The sequence below is a fragment of the Hippichthys cyanospilos genome, chromosome 3 (assembly GCF_059441005.1).
Source record: "Hippichthys cyanospilos isolate Australia breed blue-spotted pipefish chromosome 3, RoL_Hcya_1.0, whole genome shotgun sequence".
In the NCBI taxonomy this organism is placed as follows: domain Eukaryota; kingdom Metazoa; phylum Chordata; class Actinopteri; order Syngnathiformes; family Syngnathidae; genus Hippichthys; species Hippichthys cyanospilos.
The window spans coordinates 7,150,001-7,169,606 of record NC_142371.1 but is presented as its reverse complement, the minus strand read 5'-3'; the positions used below and the strand labels follow the sequence as shown (position 1 = coordinate 7,169,606).

At 38.1% G+C, this 19,606-nt stretch overlaps 2 protein-coding genes across 4 annotated transcripts in view; one reads left to right on the top strand and one right to left on the bottom strand.

The window, feature by feature from the left end:
• Positions 1-215: 215 nt before the first annotated feature.
• On the top strand, positions 216-6,226 carry cndp1 (carnosine dipeptidase 1). Its single transcript, XM_088410056.1, has 12 exons — positions 216-350; positions 507-617; positions 962-1,105; positions 1,970-2,132; positions 2,943-3,031; positions 3,432-3,629; positions 3,709-3,793; positions 4,080-4,240; positions 4,321-4,485; positions 4,600-4,741; positions 5,318-5,465; positions 5,642-6,226. The coding sequence occupies exons 2-12, from the start codon at positions 507-509 to the stop codon at positions 5,718-5,720; spliced, it is 1,485 nt and encodes a 494-aa protein (XP_088266182.1). The 5' UTR covers positions 216-350; the 3' UTR covers positions 5,721-6,226.
• A 950-nt stretch (positions 6,227-7,176) lies between these two features.
• The window catches only part of LOC148425625 (growth factor receptor-bound protein 10-like), a 71,298-nt gene continuing 58,868 nt past the window's right edge, over positions 7,177-19,606 (bottom strand). For 2 of the 3 annotated variants that reach the window (XM_088410053.1, XM_088410054.1), the window contains exons 7-17: positions 17,545-17,660; positions 17,119-17,193; positions 15,356-15,493; positions 15,021-15,131; positions 14,683-14,781; positions 13,156-13,233; positions 12,899-13,033; positions 11,486-11,552; positions 11,308-11,395; positions 11,132-11,225; positions 7,177-10,299 (exon numbers count right to left, since the gene is read on the bottom strand). In XM_088410053.1, coding sequence (XP_088266179.1) covers positions 10,153-10,299; positions 11,132-11,225; positions 11,308-11,395; positions 11,486-11,552; positions 12,899-13,033; positions 13,156-13,233; positions 14,683-14,781; positions 15,021-15,131; positions 15,356-15,493; positions 17,119-17,193; positions 17,545-17,660 — 1,148 coding nt within the window. In that variant the 3' untranslated portion in view covers positions 7,177-10,152. The remainder of the gene's footprint in view (positions 10,300-11,131; positions 11,226-11,307; positions 11,396-11,485; positions 11,553-12,898; positions 13,034-13,155; positions 13,234-14,682; positions 14,782-15,020; positions 15,132-15,355; positions 15,494-17,118; positions 17,194-17,544; positions 17,661-19,606) is intronic. The other variant, XM_088410055.1, reaches the window with a different exon arrangement.

Below are 19,606 nucleotides of genomic sequence, written 5' to 3'. Positions count from 1 at the left end.
TTTGAATAGTTTCAACTTGTAATAATAAATACAGACCACTGTGAGCTCCTTGGAAGTCAGACGAGAGGAATGTGCTAATCCATCATGTTGTTTTTGTTCCGGCCGAACCCCGGTGTGAATTCTTGTAGCAGGATCAATAGAGTGAACCTCTGCTCTTGTGCATGTCAGCCAAAAAAATAATTAGTCAGTTTTCTTGGCACTGTCAGATAACGTTTCACTAGTGTTTTATATGATGTGTGTGTGCGTTGAGGTGGGAGTGGAAAGCTATATAAATGTTCCCCAAAAAGAAAGCACGAAAGAAAGCTGAGAACAGCCCGCGATTTTAGTTCGGCAATAAGAAATAGCCGACGGTGAGTATGCTGTACTGCATGATGTGATTCCATGTGTTTATTAAAAAAATACAATAAAATAAACTTTTTTTTAAGAGGTAGCTGGCATGGAAACAAGTACACGTAATTTAGTTTAACCCTTTTTCTTAAACTATGCAACTTCAACTGTCTCGCCAGATGAATCCCCCAGGGCTGTTCTTGATCTTGCTGCTTTTCTCCAGTGTTCATGGTTTCCAGTACACTGAACTGGCACACTTCGTGGACACTCATCAAGAAGAATATGTAGAGGTACGGTGCCTTTTTAATTGTCTGTATCACTTTGGCACACCTTCACCAAATTATTATTAATGCACTATTTAGTTTTACAGTTTTAGTTACAACACAAGCCCTTTTGCTTAGAAGTAACATTAAAACTATAACATTGTTTTGTTTTGTTTTTTTGCAGTATTTGTTGCACTCATTGTTATTGCATCGACAAATTGAAAAAATAAAGTTTACTTCTTATGTGTAACATCATTCTTATCAGCAAATTGAAAGAATCATTAATATGTCAACAACTTGGATTGAATGTGTTAGCATAAGATTCTGTTTCAGCAAGTGTTGGAGTATACTTTATGTATTGTATATATTAGGCTCTCCGGGAATGGGTATCTGTTGAAAGTGACTCCAGCAACATCCTCAAGAGATCAGACTTGCACCACATGATGGATTTGACTGCAAACAAACTCCGGCAAATGGGAGGAAGTGTCAATTTAATTGACATTGGTCATCAAGAGGTCAGTTGTAATTTAAAAACGGACTGCAATCATGCTGAGAGAAGCCACTCAAGCATACTAAGAACATGAAAACTTAATACAACGCGACCAGTGATCTACCGTGTCCTTGGATTTCACCTTTAATTTCTTTGGAAGTTTTCTTGGGCTGTTTTGTTACCATTCATATTATCTCTTCAATAAGTCATCAATTACATTTTAGCAAGCCATTTTCAACCATTTAGTCAATAATTTGCAAAAACAACAACCACACATGAAATGGTACGCACAGCCACATCAAACTGCTTGGACATATTCATATAGATTGTATCTCTAATGTGCTGTCTATGATTTTCTTTCTCATCTCCTGAGAAAACTTTCTTCTTTGATTCCTCTGGTCTATGTAAAGTGCAGACACCAAGTCACCAACCACAGGAGTTGTTATTTCTATCCCTTTAAACGGGATGCCTGACCAAATACAACTTTTGAAAACAACTGTGGTTGTTGAAGAGTTAGTTTTTAAAAATAATTCGATTGAAGCAAAATTGAAAATTTGCTTTTCTTTCATTCACAGAGGGTTGCCAATAATTTTGTTTGCATGTGCTTTTTTTTTTTAAACTTGCGAGTGAGCTGGTGCAACTGTGTTGTGTCACCTAGGACTCATTACAATTCTCAGTGCACACACAGAGACACAACTATTTACATTCACATCTATTGGCAACTTAGAGACATGAAAACTTTACACCAAGATTGAGAAAGAATCATACGTTAAAGAGAGAAAACTTGGCACAACCTTCACAACTCACAGAACATATCAAATGACATGCTACCCACAGTGCTGCCTTAAAATGTTGCAAATTCAAATTATGTTTCTGTTTGAACGCACAGCTGCCTGATGGACGGATCATAATGTTGCCAAAAGTTGTGACTGCTCAGTTTGGGAACGACTCCAACAAGCACACTGTGTGTATCTACGGTCATACAGACGTCCAACCAGCAAAGCTTGAAGATGGCTGGGCAACTGATCCATTCAACTTAACCGAAGTCAATGGTAACAGCTTTTGCCCATGTTGAAGAGTAGTAGAAGTTGTAGTAGAAGTAGTAGTAGTAGCCACTGAATTCATCCATCCATCCATCCATCCATCCATCAATTTTCCAGAGCCGCTTATCCTCACAAGAATCGCAGGCCTTCTGGTACCTGTCCCAGCCGTCTTTGGGCTGTAGGTGGGGGACACCCTGTAGTGGTTGCCAGCCAATCACTGGACACGCAGAGACAAACACCATTCACACACCCAATAACACCTAAGGACAATTTAGAGTCTTCAATATACTTGCCATGCATGCTTTTGAAGAGTGCGAGGAAGCCTGAGTGCCCAGAGAGACCCCACGCGAGCTCAGGGAGCCCATACAAACTCCACAAAGGCATTGTGAGGCGCATGTGCTAAACACTCTTCCGCCGAGCCGCCCTTCACTGTAATTCCAATAATCACAAATACTGTAAATCACAGCAAGCAAACATATACAGTAGCTGGCAAAAAGCTAGAATTGGCACTGTCCGCTGGGATAGGCTCAAGCACACCTTACCGACCCTAGATAAGATTAGCAGTACAGAGAATGGATGAATAGATGGATATTTTTTCAAAGTAAATATAACAGACTGCCCAGACAGCACTAAATAACTAAAGTTGAGGTCAATCTTTTTCTTTGGGCTTCAGCCCATTTACAGCCACGGTAAAGACCATCAAACGTGAAGGTTGACAATCGCTGTGTTGGAGTTGGCTGCCTTATCATTTGACCGTGTGAGAACATTAAAGTTTAGCTCTTACATATACAGACAGTGCTTTTTTTTTTTTTGTTACAGGTAACCTACATGGCAGAGGAGCATCTGACAACAAAGCTCCAGTTTTAGCTTGGATTCATGCTGTGGAGGCTTACAAGTCCCTTAATATGGTTTGCCAATGTCCATTCTACCAATATTAACAATGACTGTGATTCATCTTGCATTGGGACAACCATCAGTCAACGTTCCAGTGTGTTCAAAAGGGGATGTTTCTCATTGCACTGTTTATTGAAGTGAAAATAATGTACCAGGATAATATTTAAAGGAGACCAAAATACAGCACTGGCAAGAACTGTGCAATTGGCATCATTTTATTTCGTTTTTCAGAGGCATAGTCAAAGATCTGCATGTAGGCTAATGTGCTAAGTGAGCGTGCACATCAGTCATGCCATCATGTTTGAACCAGATGATTTAATTTAGGAAAATAATATTGCATATATCACAACCTTGTCTCAACATTAGAGCGGAATCAGGTCTAATGCTACATTTATTTCCATTTTTGCACAACAGGAATTACCGGTAAATGTGAAATTCATCTTTGAAGGCATGGAGGAGACAGGCTCCAATGGTCTTGATGCGATGATTCAGTCACACAGAGACACTTTCTTCTCTGATGTGGATTACATCATCATTTCTGACTGCGGTTGGCTCAGCAGGAAACCAGCTCTAACCTACGGCACTCGGGGAAACTGCTACTTCTTTGCCGAGGTTGGACGAATGGGCAAATATTCATGAGCCGAACAACGAAAAAGCTTTGTCTTATGTGAGACCTCTTTTGAATTTGCAGGTAGAAGGTCCTAAGCAGGACTTACATTCTGGTGTTTATGGAGGCACTGTAATAGAACCAATGACTGATATCATCGGCTTACTTGGTAAGTGTCCGGTAAACAATTCAATTGTTTACCTTCTCACTGGACAAGTGAAACCTTCCATTGGGGTTTGTGGGTTTTCATTTCATAAGCAATTAGCTTTCTACTAATTCTGGAAACATTTATTGTTGTACATTGTCCAAAAGCTGCGTGAAATAAATCATGTTAACCGCGATATGTATTGACAATACATGGCGTTTAACATGATAATAATACAGTATTGTTAAATGCAAATATGTAGTAGTGATATATTTAGCAAAGCATAAAATCTGCATCTTCCCCTCTGCAGACACTCTAATAAGCCCGAGCGGTAACATATTGATCCCCGGAATCAGGGAGGCTGTGGCTCCCCTCTCTGACGAAGAATGGAAGATGTACCAAGATATCCAGTTTGATATTGACGACTACATGAACAAGATCGGTGTCAGTCAGCTCATGTACAGTAACAAGGTGGCAAATTTGAAGAATTTTGCATGGCATCGCATCAAATGAGATGAATGGTCCAAGAAATGTGACTTGGCTTTCTGTAGGTGGATTTGTTGGCTCATAGGTGGAGGTATCCTACTGTCTCTATCCATGGAATTGAGGGTGCATTCTCTGATACTGGTACGAAGACCGTCATCCCTGCTAAGGTTACGGCAAAATTCTCCATTAGACAAGTTCCGAATATGGAACCAGTGACTGTTGAAAAACAGGTGAGTCTTCATTCTTAGATCCATACTAAACCAATGGCACTTAACAATGGTCACGTAACATCTCACAATATATTATTGACATAATTGATTGTCTCGATACCTTAATTACCTAAGGTCACAGAGTACCTGCATGCAATGTTTGCCAAGAGGAAGAGTCCAAACAAACTAAAAGTCACAATGGTGATCGGAGCAAAGCCTTGGATAGCTGATACTAAAGATCTTCTTTATGAGGCCGGCAAAGCAGCTGTCAAGAGAGGTTGTATAGCGTTCTGTTATTCACTATTTAATGCAACTTGTCCTTTGCAGTAAAAAAGAATCATATAAAACAAATAATTGCCGTACTCCCTTATAAGAAGACCAGCAGGGTTTTCAATTCAATTGGAAGATATCCTAAATGGACTTTGCTGAACTGTGGGCCTGGAGCTCCCATGTGTCCCGGCGTGCCTGTGAAGGCCTCATAGTCACCCATTAGTGCAGCATGGCTATATCTCACCAAGAACTACTGAATATAGCCTGGAGTTGGGCTATTTATTAAATTAATTTGGTGGAGGCGTAGTTTACAAGGTGTGTTTACAATAGCTACTGCTGTTTTGGAAAAATCCTACCAAAACTTCATCAAAGTGCAGTCAAATATATTTTGTAATTAATTCATGATGAGTGTTTTTGTTTTTTAAGTTTAGGCCATAATGATGAATCAGTAAAATATTCAGGTATTTTTTTTCCAGGTATAACCAAAATTGCTCCTGTATTGTGTATAAAACAATGCTTATTGAGGAAGGCTTTTATTCTTATTTTTACATTCTGTAACATCTTTTACATGATGTTTTTGCAGTTTTCAATACAGACCCTGACTTAATTCGTGAGGGTGGGACCATCCCTATTGCCAAAACTTTCCAAGATGTGACTGGAAAAAGTATCATCATGTTGCCCATTGGTGGCTTTGATGACGGTTTACACTCGCAGAATGAGAAAATAAGCAGGTTTGATGACCATATTATTCATGTAATCACATTCCTTATTTATTTATGTATGTATTTATTTATTTTTACATTGACATGAATCATAAGGGAATGGCTGTTATAAGTACTTATTATTTAATGTAGCAGTGTATTAAAATTGGATAATAACCAAGTGTTTATTTTCCCTTTCTTCCTAGGTACAACTATATTGAAGGAACCAAATTATTTATTGCATATCTGTATGAGGTGTCCCAGATTAAGAAGAGCAGCGTGTAATTCATTTCCTGGTCTTCATTTTATAAATACATGAATTCTATTATTATCAGTATGAACATTTTTCACCCACTTTAGCAGATCAAGAATCAAAATATTTTTAAATAATAAGTGTACCAAATGAACATATTAAAAAGGAGACCACTTGGTCTTATATGATGCATGATCATTTATGAAAATTGACAACAATAATAGTGCAATGGAAATATTTACCAGAACTGGCTCATGCTGGCTATTGAGTCCCAAGAATATATTGCATGCTCTATTCCAAGTAAATTAAAAAAAATTGTATATCATGATAAGTGTCTTACAAGTAACCCCATAACGCTCTATGCAAACACATGCAAACAAGAACTTGTGCGTGGCAAAGATGCTACACCAACATACGTGTTTCCTTTTCGTATGTGATATTCATCAAATATATTCTCCAATATAAAGCGATGTTCTGCATCCCTCAGTAGTGAAAGATAATGAGTACAAGAACATAAAAATAAAGCTACAAAAGGACACTTTGTTTCAGAGTTTGTGTGTGGGTGTGTGTGTGGAGGGGGGGTTCCACTTTTCGAGAAGAGGATGGAGAGGATATTCTCCAATGTCAGAGAGGATCACATTTATTATCCTAGCTGCTAAGGTCTAGACTGGGGTTTTGATGTTGATGTCTGTCAGCAAGTGAAATCTCAGACTGAGGAGGAATGTTTTTGAATTGAAGTATTTGTGTGCCTCGAGGAAAGAGCTGAGCTAGCCATGTCTTCTGATTTTATGAGAGCCATTGTGCAAAGGTGCTTGTAGAAATACTCGTTCAGCCAGGTCATTTCAATCTCAGGGCATTTTACAACTGCAGCTGAACTGTTCTGGGTATCTTTCAAGACGTTTGTCATCCTATTAAGCTTCATCAGTTGATGCAACAAGGCTTTTTGAGGACCGCGTCGACTTACTTAGGCATGGAAAACCCAGATATTTATGCCGCAAATTTTAGGCACACCGAAACCATGAATGGCTATTATGCAATAAGTAAAGATGAATCTCCACCCAGCACGAAGATGCCCTGCTCATGATTTCCACCTTTGACCACTTTGTCTGTCTACGTAGCTTGAATCAGGAGGATAATGCAACCCAGGCTAGCTTGTAGCTGTACCAATTTGTGATTTGATTTGCTCAGGAGCCAGCATATTTTAGTTATTGTTCTAGAGGCCTTCAGTTTTATTAATTATATTGTTCTCTATTTTTTGCTCATCCAAACAAACAATAAGCCAAAATAATGTAGAATTTATAAAATAATTCATACTTTTTTTTTTTTTTTTAAATGGCATGTTGCAACTTACATGAGGTATTCCAATAAATCAATGATGTGATTGGTGCCTTCTCATAAATCCAAGTAATTTGAGTACACCTGTTCTTTAAGAAATGGCTAAGTGGGGATCCTTTGCATTTATCAGTGCTCTCAAGAAGTACCTCCAAATTTCAAGGTTGGTGACCTTTACTATGAAAACGGCAAGGCATTATGAATCAATATACAGGCCCTCTTGTCAGATTTCTTGACACCATTCTTAAAGAAAAAGAAATGGAGGCATCTTGGCGTTAAAAAAAAGTTTGTTCTTAGCTCAGAGAAAATATATTCATGGCTTAAAAGAACATCATTAATGATGATTTGCGAATGAACTGCCATCAACTGAAATGACATGAACATTACGGATACCGAGGTGCTTTAAAACTTCATGTCGAAGTAGTTTTTCTCTGTCCTAGCAATAACAAAGTATACATAGTCATAAAAATTATATATCAATAGATGTATTATATTAACTTGCACTGGTGAATCATTTCACGGTAATGCAAAACCAAACTACAGAACAGCGCGGGGGGGGGTCTGAAAATTTCAAGTAGATCAGTCACATCCAGATACATATATATTTGTTGAACAAATTAAAAAAAAAATAAAAAATCATCATTGCATTTTAGATAACGGTAACCATGCAGATGTCAATATAGTGTGGCTATACTGCAAATCATTTGCTCAATAAACCTTAAGATAACCAGCGGCTAAATTAAAATGGCTGTTAAACGTTGCATTACCTGTGACAAATGCAAACAGAGGTACTCAGACTTAACAGAACTTTAAATGTGCATAGTCACTGAACACAAAACAATAAAAATATATATTGCTTGCATGACAATGGAGGGTGACTGCATTGAAATCAAAGGGATGATTTTTAACAATTATGCCAGTTTGAAAGTTGGAAAATAAGCAGACATGGCATCAGAATAACAAACAACCAAAAAATATGTAGATTTATAATCAAACCATTTTCTACAATTGGCTACTATTTGGACTTTATTGTTTTATCAAATTCAGCCAAACGTAATGTGTCAGTTCTTGGAAGAAAAGTATTTCTAATTAAAAAAAAAAAATCCACCTTATCTAAAGGCACTGTATTGTATTCTTTCTTTACTAAATGATACCATACTTATCCAAATAAACACAAACAGCTTCGGGGGATTGACACTAATAAAAAAACTATCATTGGATCTGAATGGTATTTTTCTCAAGCAGCATGTAAACTAAATAAGAGCTGGATGATGCACATTCTGCTGAGCCTCATCACAGAATACAAATAACTACACTTACATTTATAGAATGAAAACACTTTTTGTGAGCAAAGGCGGAAGGTGAACTACAATAATTTTCACATTTTTACAGTCCTAAACTCCTCTTCACAGCTGCTTAATAGGTAGGCACACGTCGATAAAAGAAAAACAGTGCTGTTTGGAACTGAGAGCTGTTCCTAATAATTTGTCCATTATATTTATGAAGACCTGCCAAAATATGATTGTTAAAAAAAAAGATCTTATTTTTTCTTCTGTCATATTTCTATGCTTGTCTTCTGTAGCATCGCTGTACTTACAATAAATCTGAAAATCAAATACCTCTATGCAGATATGGGCTCTAGAAAATATTTTGAATGTTTTGATTGGGTAAGATAAGGAGTCTTTTATCAGTACAGTAGCATCCTAAATGACAACCAACAATATTACACATGGCAGAAAACGGCCACGTATGAGATTTAGAATCCTCCTTTTTGCAGGCAGTGTTGACAGTCCGATGTCCGTTTGGCAAAAGGTGCATTGTACTGTTTACACTGTTGATAGGAAAGGGTGATTTACAATGAATGGTTTGTACAGTACAGTAATATGTGCCATGTAAGTGCACATCAATTTATGTTCAGAGTTCCATTAATGCTTGGAAGCACTGCCTAACAACACCTTAAGGACTTTCAATAAGATCAATGTGGGGAGGCCAGTTCAGAATTGCGGAAACTATTTTCCACTGGCTCGAAAGCACCTCATTGCAGCTGCTCTATACAATGTGTTAAGAGTCAATCTTGCGACGCTTGCTAATAGACACCAGTGTACATTTATATTCACTTTGTCCATAACTGACAATTATTTGCAATTTATTTCTTTTAAAAGGGGTCGCACGGTAAAGTAGAACTTACCAACCGGACTGTCACATATGTGGATAGTGAAGTCAAACATTTAGAATGTTAAGACTATTGCAAAAGAATGGATTCAAAAATGAAAACTTTTTGCAAGTAAATGAAGGACATAACATATTCTGTATTGTCAGCCAATTAAAAAAACAAAATTAAACCTTCTTAACATTTCGTGTTGATAAACTGACTTCTACAGACTCATTTGTCCAGACCACCTCCTCTAAATTATATAGATATGTATATATATAAAAAAAATAATAATAATAGTACAAAAAAGTCACTCTTCTTTCTTTTCTGGCTGCAAAGTTGACGAAGTCTTGTCGTTACACGCCTCCGACAGTAGAGGGAGGTGACACCATCTCACAGTTAAAAGTAATGCCAACAACGGAGAAGTCCAGCACCCTCAAAGGCCACTCCCAGTTGGATGAGTGCAAAACAAAAAGTGACAATCAACACAGTATTGTGTGAGAGCGAGCCGAAAAAAAAAGATTCGAACGAGACTCCAGTTGTCAAAGAGCAAAGTGGTCCACACGCGAGAGGGTTCACTGCTCTGCTGATTGTCCACATGAGGGCGACAGCCTTCACTCAAGCCGCAAGATTCAGTCCCCAGCTTAACAACGACCAGTTTCTGCAACAGGATCCACGCAAATGGCAGTGTTCATGTCCATCCTCTCGACTACGCAACTCAGCGTGCAATTCGGTAACATTCAAACGCACCCCAAAATGAATCCGATAAATCAGCAGTATCTGGTGGACTTGCATCAACAACAATAATATTAATAATAATAATTATAATAATAATAAAAAAAACAGCAATGAAACACCAGTCAATTCACAAACTTCTTAGAAGAATCAACCAATATGAACATTCGCTCTGCTTTGGGCAGAGTCAGGTCAAGTGAAGGGGGGGGGGGGGGGGGGGGTCGCTTGTCAGATGATGGGAGGTGTCATAAGGCCACGACGGTGCATGGGTGTTTCAGTTTACAAGGCAGCACTCCTCTGTTGAGCTGATAGAACTCCACCAACTGGATCAGGTCGGTGAATTTGGTGGCACCATCGTCAAGGCTGAAGAAGACTTGGCCATCCTCTTCACACTGATGAGCAGAATAAAATATTTGAACAATTCGTGCCACAATTTTCTTTCCTGCTATTGCAATAAATATGAACTAGGGTGAATGCGTATTTGCATGAATTAGTTAGGAAATGAAAACATGCCAATTCAATGTCATTTTCAGTCATCAGAAAGTGGCAATATAAGTGTTGTAAAACAGTCACGAACCTGTTTTTTTCCGCTTTACCCATGGGTGGTATTTCATTTTGTTTTTTCATTAAAAACTGCCAGAATAGCTCTTTGCTTAAAATCTGACCCCGCAGTCACTTATTTTTTGTTTATACTTTCACCAATCAAAATCTTCGAATATACCGATAGATGATTTCCCCCCTCCTTTGGATAGTAAAAGCATCCAGAAATGGACAAATACCACCAATGGATGAACTGCGTTTTGGACTAGCCAGGCCGCATCAAACACCTTATAGGAAAAAAATGTTTTGATTTGACTTCTCCTTTAAGGAAAACAAACAAAGACCAATATGATAAAAATATGATAAGAGTTGTTTTGCAAACCATCTTTTCATGTATTTCCTTTCATCATTTTCATTTGTCTTCAGAAGCCTATTTTGACTGACTTTGTGTGAGTGACAAGAAAACCGTACATTTTCACCCGAGCATTTCTATTTTGTTCTTCTGCGCTATCCGGTGAAATCCGGTGGAATCATGGCTTGTGACAAGTTAATGTAAGATGCTATGGTACCTTTTCCAGTTGGCGTCAAACATTTCCAACTGATAATTCGCTGAGAAGCACTTGAGAGACCGACCTAGTATCAGCAAAGATCTCAAACACATTGGAAAATGCAAGCATATCCTACCGGTAGTATCTGGAAATGTTTGATTTTCTGGTGATGGCACAACGTGAGCACAAAAGCCTTGGGGTTGCTCTGGCTGACTCGTAGCAAAAACAAGCTGCAAAATAAGAACGTATTTTCAGCTTCCTAGCTTGAGCCTGTAAAGTAACAATGTTGAAGCATTCTTTTTGTTAAATTACCCATCGACTTGACCCTGTTGGTGGATAATGCGATGAGATTCTTCTCTGGTTATTCTGCCATGGAACCACAGCTGGGCTATGTGAATGACTGCAGATGAAATTTGTGTCGGTGAAAAAGACTGATATTATGAACATAAATTCAACAAATGTGCAATGTTGTGTTGCACCTTGCATTTACCCGAATTAAGTGAGGAGTGATGCAACGGACTGTGGGAGCCTAAGATGTTCATTCGGTGATTCCGCTTCTGAGTCAGAATGAAAACAACTTGGTTAGTTATGATTCAGTGCAAACTGCTGCACACCAAATCAGAAACATAAAACAGTTTTTACTATGAACTTTAATTGACAGTAACTGTCACATACTGCAAAAACTAAAACCTAGCCAAGATTAAATTTGTAATATGCCTGTTGTTTTTGCCAAGATTTCCCGTTCAACTTCCCTTACTACGGCCTCGGCAACCTGTGGCCCCGGACCCGCTCTTTTATCCTTATGTCGCAGCTCTCCGTGATTTGGGAAAATAAATAAAACTTGTTTCAGATCAACTATGTGGGCGGCATAAACAGTCCAAGCATTTGAATTGCAGTCAATGCTGTTTTTATGAATGGGTGATCGGACGAAATGTATAGGACGTGTATGATGTGACGAGACATGACGCAAGACGGCAAATCAGTTTTAGAAAGGTAAAAACAGCAAATGGAAATATAGCCTGACCTTCCAGATTAAAAGCACAAATGTCAGCTGAAAACATGAAAATCTGGTGGCGTGTTGTTGATCAACTGGAGGGAGTGACATCTATTGTCAAATTGATCAAACACAGTGAAAACTCAAGATGCGGTCGCTTCTGTACAGGTTTTTTTTCCTTCACATTACAAAAATTCCTAAGCATATAAAAGACAAACAAAACGAACCAAAACCTGAAATCTCAAAATTCCTATTTGAATGACACACAGCGTGAGAGTCTCCCGCTCGTTAATTTGCCTGCTTGTTGACGAGGAGTAGGCATCGGATATTATTGAGCTTCTCGGGAACACATACAGGAGCTTGCTATGGACGATTTGAACACAGCGCAAGCCCGAGATATGACTACAATAGCAAAAACGGAGGAGGTGCTATCTTTGTATCATAAACTGCTGTTTGGAATATTGCCTCATTTAAAAGGTAAAGTAATGTAACATTTAATGTGGTGCGTTTGAAGAGCTTGAAATGATTTATTTGTAAAACACGATTCATAAGATGACAAAAAACACGAAACGAAAGCCCTCCCGGAGAGGATCGATTTAAAAAAAAAAAAAAAGATGAAAATAAGGCGCTTCAAAACAGATACAAGATATATTGAAAACTGAACGTCGTATTGCATCACTTCGTATCACAATATATCGATATTATCTTTGATTCAGATTTAATAGTGTGTTTGCAGTTGTCTTATCCGTAGAAACTGGGTCAAAATGGCTCTTTGTTCAAAGTTGGCGACCCCTGTACTAGGCCATTTTTGTCGATAAAAAAAATACTGTAATTTATTTTTGGGTGCACAGTACAGAACAGCGCATGCTGTGTGGAGATCCTTCGAACCATGCGCTGGATGAGACTCACCCTCCAGGCATGTCCCTCCTCCATGGCAGCGCTCTGGGCTTCCACAGGGTTGTCGATTACCCGGCCGATTGTTCCCGAAAAATCCATTGCCACCAGAGAGTTCTCGGACACACTTCGCTGTGGGCACACACGCACCTTACAGTCAAAATAGGAGTATACACAAAAGTGATCTGTCAGGATTTCTATGTAATGGTATTAAGAGTTATGGATGTCAGATTTAGGAGGCTTTAGCTTCTTCTGTAATGAGGGTAACATACCACGGGTGCTGAGAAGTGTGAAAGCAGGGTTTTCCTTTGCTGGGGGATCGTGTAATTCTGGTACAATATAATCCCGTACTGTGAAGAAAAGAAAACAGTAGTCTTTCTTGATGAGTGCATGTTTAGGAGGGAAGATGTGATGGTGCAACATGATGTGGACATATCTGCTGGACTGCACTGATCAAATGATAAATCAACAGGTACGATACATCTTTACATCTCAGTTCATCGTTAATCAGAAGCAAGGCAGTACAGAAGAGTGTATTTTATTTCTTTCTTTATTTTTTGACAGTTCTTCAACTCCAATTTTAGTTGACACTTCGATACAGATGAATGCCTTTTCTAAATTTACATTGGACATTTTTTTTAGTCGGTCACTCACTTTCAGGAGTAATGGGCATTAACTAAACTAAACATGGGGAAAAGTACCAATCCGGTTGTGCATTGTTTTAATAATGTTGTTGGTTTAAATATTTTCATACGGCATGGTAGACAATCTCTCTGGATGTTCTTGATGGCTTTAGGTTGTAAACAGGGACCTCTAGAGACCAATTTAAATGACCAATGTTAACTTCAGGAAAATATTCTTTTTTTTTTTTTTCAGTGAACTTTATTAGAGATGCTGTACTTATACTGCATTTTTTTGTTCGAAATGAAATAACTAAGATAAATGAAAGCAAAACATTTCAGATATTTAGACAATTTGAAAATGGATGTTTTTATTTGAAATATTTTAACACCCTAACAGGCCACAACGGTGGAAGACCGCTTAGTCCTTCCGTCTCAAAGTCCAGAGGTCGCGGGTTTGCTTACAGCGCCGTCCTTCCTCTGTTTGCACGTTCTCCTTATGCCTGCATGGGTTTTCTCCGGGCACTCCGATCTCCTCCCACTTTCAGAAAACGTGCATGGTAGGTACTGAATATTGGACACATTAAATTGTCCTTAGGTGTGTTTACAAGTGTGACTGGTTGTTCGTATGTGTGCCCTGCGTTTGGCTGGCAACCAGTTCTGGGAGGGTGTACCCCACCTATTGCCCAAAGACAGCTTGATCAGACTTCAGAATTTTTGACACAAATACAAATAATTACATGTTAATACTTTGCCTTTTAATGAAATCAGCTTGTGATAATTGTGATATTTTGAAACCAATACATTGCCTTTTAATAGAATGATCTTAAAATTATGGTTATCAGCCTTCTTCCTTGACTAGTCGTAATAATCATAGTAGTACATTGCGTCTGCCATGGGGGGTTGTTTGTTAAATAAAAATTTTTAAAAAAATCATGAAGTTAAAATGTGAAACGCTTGTCTCACGATAGTCTAGGATGCTTTTGTGGTGCATTTTAGGTGTTATAAATTATTGACATGCTATTTATTTATTATTTGTTTTGTTTTTTAAAGAAAATAAATCAAAACGTAATGATAAGGTCTGTCTTAGTATTACTATTGACTGGGATAAACAATAATTTCATTTGCCATTATGTTCTTCCATATACACATGTACAAACAACAACACAACATTTGTACCTTAAACAACCTAAAGGCGGTCATCCAACATGTCCTGCCTTGTTCATCTTCAGCACACAGAATCCTCAAATCCTTTAACTCTCCTCTACATTTATTGGGCTGTAGGGGAACACACAGAATTAGAAAAGAATTGTAAAGATTAACACCAAAAATCACCAAAGGATGCGGTTTGTATGAGGTGGTATAAAAGCTATTAAAATCAATTCCAAGATGAGGACTCATCTGCAGCAGAATCTTATAAACGCATGCATGGCAGAGAGTGAGAGTTCAACTGGAGGTGACTCGTTCCACTGCTCATAATATTTCACTCCGACTCCCCTCTGTTATCTGACACTCACCTTGATACAGAACTCATAGTCTGTGGGTGCGCCGTGCTGTTTTTTGCCTGTGATGATTGTGAAGATGTTACTGTCTTCAAGGTCTGCGAGTAAATGGAGATGTCTGGGCTCCTGAAGACAAAAATAAATCTTTAGTCAGATGATGATACGCAGAAAGCGCCTTAAGTTACACAGCCATCGACACAGAGGGACCTTTGAAACAAAAATATGCATTTTGCCATTAGCGTGCAAACATATTATTTACTCTGCTTTCAAATCTATTGCAAGAAAACACATTCTACAGTCACAGCCAAGTTATTGTCAAGCAATAACACAGTAAAACATATTTGTGTCACCTTAGAGGTTCCTTTTGTCGAACAGTAAAGTCCTGAGCGCCGTAGGAACATGTAAACTTTCTTCCATGACTTTCGGCCCACCTCCTTTACATACAGATAACCCTGAATCTCAGGACAACTACTGGTTGCAAAAAAGTTCTAAAAAGGAAAGAAAAGATGGTTACAGCATGGTAAAACAATATCAATGAAGACATTAATTCACCCGTGTCCTCCGCAGATTTCATCCCAGACGCAAAGGGAAGTACAGATGTGACACCGAGAAGCTTTCTGTCACACTGACTGATGGCATCCGATAGCATTTGTGTTTGCTCCTAAATATAGACTTGCACATTATTCGGTGCAAGAGCCTTAAAGTTTTGTCATAAAAAAAAAAAAAAATCTATGTTTCCAAAGAAATAAATGGATTTGTAATCTGCTGAGTGGCACCCAGACGCAAACTGAGGCGGACTAAAAAGCCTCAAGGACCGCCATTTTTTTTTTTTTTTTGGGGGGGGGGCACTTCATACTATCGCTACTTGGCAAATATTTTGGAACACCTGCTTGAGCTCACAGCTTAAGTTCAGAACGCCTCCAGTGGAAGGACTCTGCGTCTTGGAAAACTGTAAACTCTGACGGTTTCTGACAAACTTCGGTTCACCACATGGGCAGTCTTTTATTGAGCCGTCTTCATGGAGCGTAACAGAACCGAGGGTCTATATGATTTGCAGGGGACTTAAAAGCTTTCTGCGAGTGCCGTGGCTAATCGGATGGTTTCCACTTGTGGTTGGGACTCTGACAGCTCCATTTAAAGGTGCAGGAAAGGGCAAGGTCGCCTTCCTCTATTATGACAATGCTTTCCAATAAAGATCCCAAAGATTTTTTTTTTGGTGTTTTTTTCCTTTACTTATCTTTTGTGTCATGGCTACCTGAGGGTTGTGTTAATGCAAGCAGTGTGTGTAGGTGTGTGCGTGTGCTCAGTGCAAACATACCGCAAACTATTCTTTGACTGCCTAGTTCGAACTGTCACACATGTGAGGCCCGCCTTGCGTGTGCCGATACAGTCATGTGTCAACAGGGAATTAACAGTAGTCATTACTGCGGGTGCTGACGAGACACACTGTCTCAGGATCAGAGGTGAGGTATGTCAACTTGACATTACTGGGTGCAATGCGGACTTGCAGGTAGACTCAAATGGGTGTGTGTGAAGTAAATAAGAGGCTGAGACACACACATACAGGATATATATATATATATATATATATATATATATATATATATATATATATATTTATATATTATAAATATAATATATACAAAAATTGAAAAACCACGACCTAGCGTCACCGCCTCTCTCCAAATTGTAATGTATGTGTATGTGGGTACCTGAATTTTTAAAATGTGAAAGTAGTTATACTTTACATATTTAAGACAAATACAACTGCAGTACACATATTTACTTAACTCTTAAATTATTAAACCTTATTCAGTAACTGTACTGCTGTCCCTTCCTGCTTCCATCCATTGGTTGACCAGCAACCGAAGGCAAAAGTAGATACAACTCTACTGCAGTAGTTTGATGTCTGAGAAGAGCCCGTGTCACGTGCATTAACAGTTAACTCATCTGTCTGGCATGCAGGGAACGTTCAGCGTGTCTTTCCGCAATATCCTTTTCTTTTTATTAATGCAAAGAAAAAATCCACGATGTACTCAGGGCACAATAGGGGAGGCGCGAAGTAGCGAGGGATCATACACACACACACATTTGCGTGAGTGCATATATATACCTGCAGGAGCTGCGATGGTGGGATAGGACGATTCGTTTCCTGGCACCACACAATCATGTGCTCAGGGAAAAATGTCTGCAAATATAAGAGAAAGAAAGAGACCAGACACTGTAACAAAAATTACAGAACAGGAATTACATTATAGGTTTTTGTATTTTTCAAAAGAAGAACACTACAAATGAATTATATATACATATTATATTATAATTATTTATTCGATTACTGGAACATTCTGTAATATTAATATTAGCTAAATTGAAGAGACTTTAAAAACTCATCTCTAAAGTGCATAGTCACTCAAAATGCATCGTAAGTATTTTTTTTTAATTATGTCAATGAGAAGTTATGTCAAGGAGAAGTTACCATTTCATCAAGAGGTTGACAAAGACATGGCATGTAAAAGAAGTTATAGGACAAAGTAATTACCAGAGGAGTTCTGAAGAATTCATATTTGGCATAGTTCTTCCTAAAGAGGAATCTACCATCGCTGCTCATGGAAGCCTGGACGTGAACCACCAACTCATGGTCCTCGAGACAGCGCTCTAAGGGTCAGCAGAAACAATTTTACATTATATTTTACATAAAATATATTTGTTTTGTTTGGCAGAAGTGACAAGAATAAAACAAAAAAGGAAAACCCCGTGTAAACATTTACTGCACATTGTTAGACATTTCTGAGCTACACAAAGCTTGACGATTAAATGAACATTTTGAATGTTTTAAAATCCTATGTCACCCCTTGCTCCCCCCCAAAAAATTAGCTTTGATTAAACATTAATTGCATTCTGCAAGTGTTTTGCAATTTGAGCTCCCTGCACACACACTTACAGAATGTCCTTTTTAACGAATACACAAGAAATTCTCGAAAGGTATTTCAACTAATATTTCACTACGGCAGAGCGGATGAAGTAAGGAAACTCATGTTGAAATGTTCATTCTGCAACTTTCCAGTGTTTCAGCCACCACTTAAGACAAAATAGACAAATTGCTTGTAATGTCACCAAAAGAAGTTTTTTGGACAACAATGAAAGAAAAAATGTTAAATATGATTTTATTTTGTTACTCTATTTAGTGTAATTAACCACTCATTACACACACTAGTTAAAAGAGCAATTCCAAAAAGTACAAGTTCAAGTACAACTGATGAAAAAACAAAAAATGTTGAAAAAAAAAAAAAGCTACAGAGCTTTTAAAAACTTCTTTGGACAACCTGAGTGGATATACAGTACACAGAAAAATCGGGAGGTATTGAAATGACTGATCGATTGTGACTGCCATTTGTTTTGGTGAGTGCAAGCCTTTTCTTTATTGTTTCATTTTTAATATGTTTGTGTTATTTTATTTTGTTCATATTCAATTAATAGTAAAGGAATAAAATAATGTTCTTATATTAAACTGTGATTTGTAATTTGGACTTCATAAAATTTCATGGATATTTAATTAAATTATCAATATTTTAAGTATTGACAGCATCATGTATAATGACAAGTTTTAATGGCTGATGCTGGTTTATTGATGTTTAAAAGCTCCAGAAAATAGCCTCTGTAGGCCAGTAATGCATATGTGTGTGCATGAGCGGTATTTAGAATTTCCAAATTCTGATATGTTGAATGGGCATTGACCGTTTTTTTTTTTTTTCTTTTTAAATAGCAAGTTAAAAATGTTTCATTACATTAACCTTATGTGTTACATACATTCCAGTTAAACAACTCACTACTGATTTATTCCTTTTGGAGAAGAATAACATAGCAATAGTTCTTAATAGAGCATAACAGTGGCTTTCCTAGAATAGCCATATCCATAAAGTGAGAAAAATGACATCCGGTTTGAGCCACATGAGGTCTTCACACGGGCTGTAAGAGTGTGATCCGAGCTGGCCAGTTCTTATTCACTGAGGTCAGATGAGCCAGTGATACTGCTGAAAAAGTGTCCCCATGTGACCGTGGTCCGAGGTTCTGGTGTCGACATGATTTATGTCCACTGTGACGTTGACACCAGACATGACTCAGTCCATTCCAACAGACGTGCAAGTTCCTCTCAACGGAGCAAAAACCCTTCCCAGTTGAATCAATTAAAAAGTTATAATTAACTTCACTTGCGCAGAATCAATAGAAATAAGTAGCTTCTTTGCCTCAATAAGATATTTTCATAATATCTCTTTATGAAAAATCTTCAATGCTGTCACGACTCCTCTTTTAAATTTCCGTTCCATCCTGTCGCCTGTCTGATGAGTCACTCATGTTCGTGACACTGACTCACCCTGGCAACACTACCTCACTGTCTCGTTCCTTATTAACCTTTCCTGACTGACAAGTGGAGGTCAACATTACCTCTCAAAAGGGCCATTTCATCTCATTCACTAATGTATGACTAGGAGGCAGCCATGGACAAGAATAGGACTCTCTACTCCAACCAAGCATTGTCCCGGGTCACTCAAAGACTTCTGAATTGTTTTTGTTTCTATTTTGGTCCAAATCCCAAAACCACA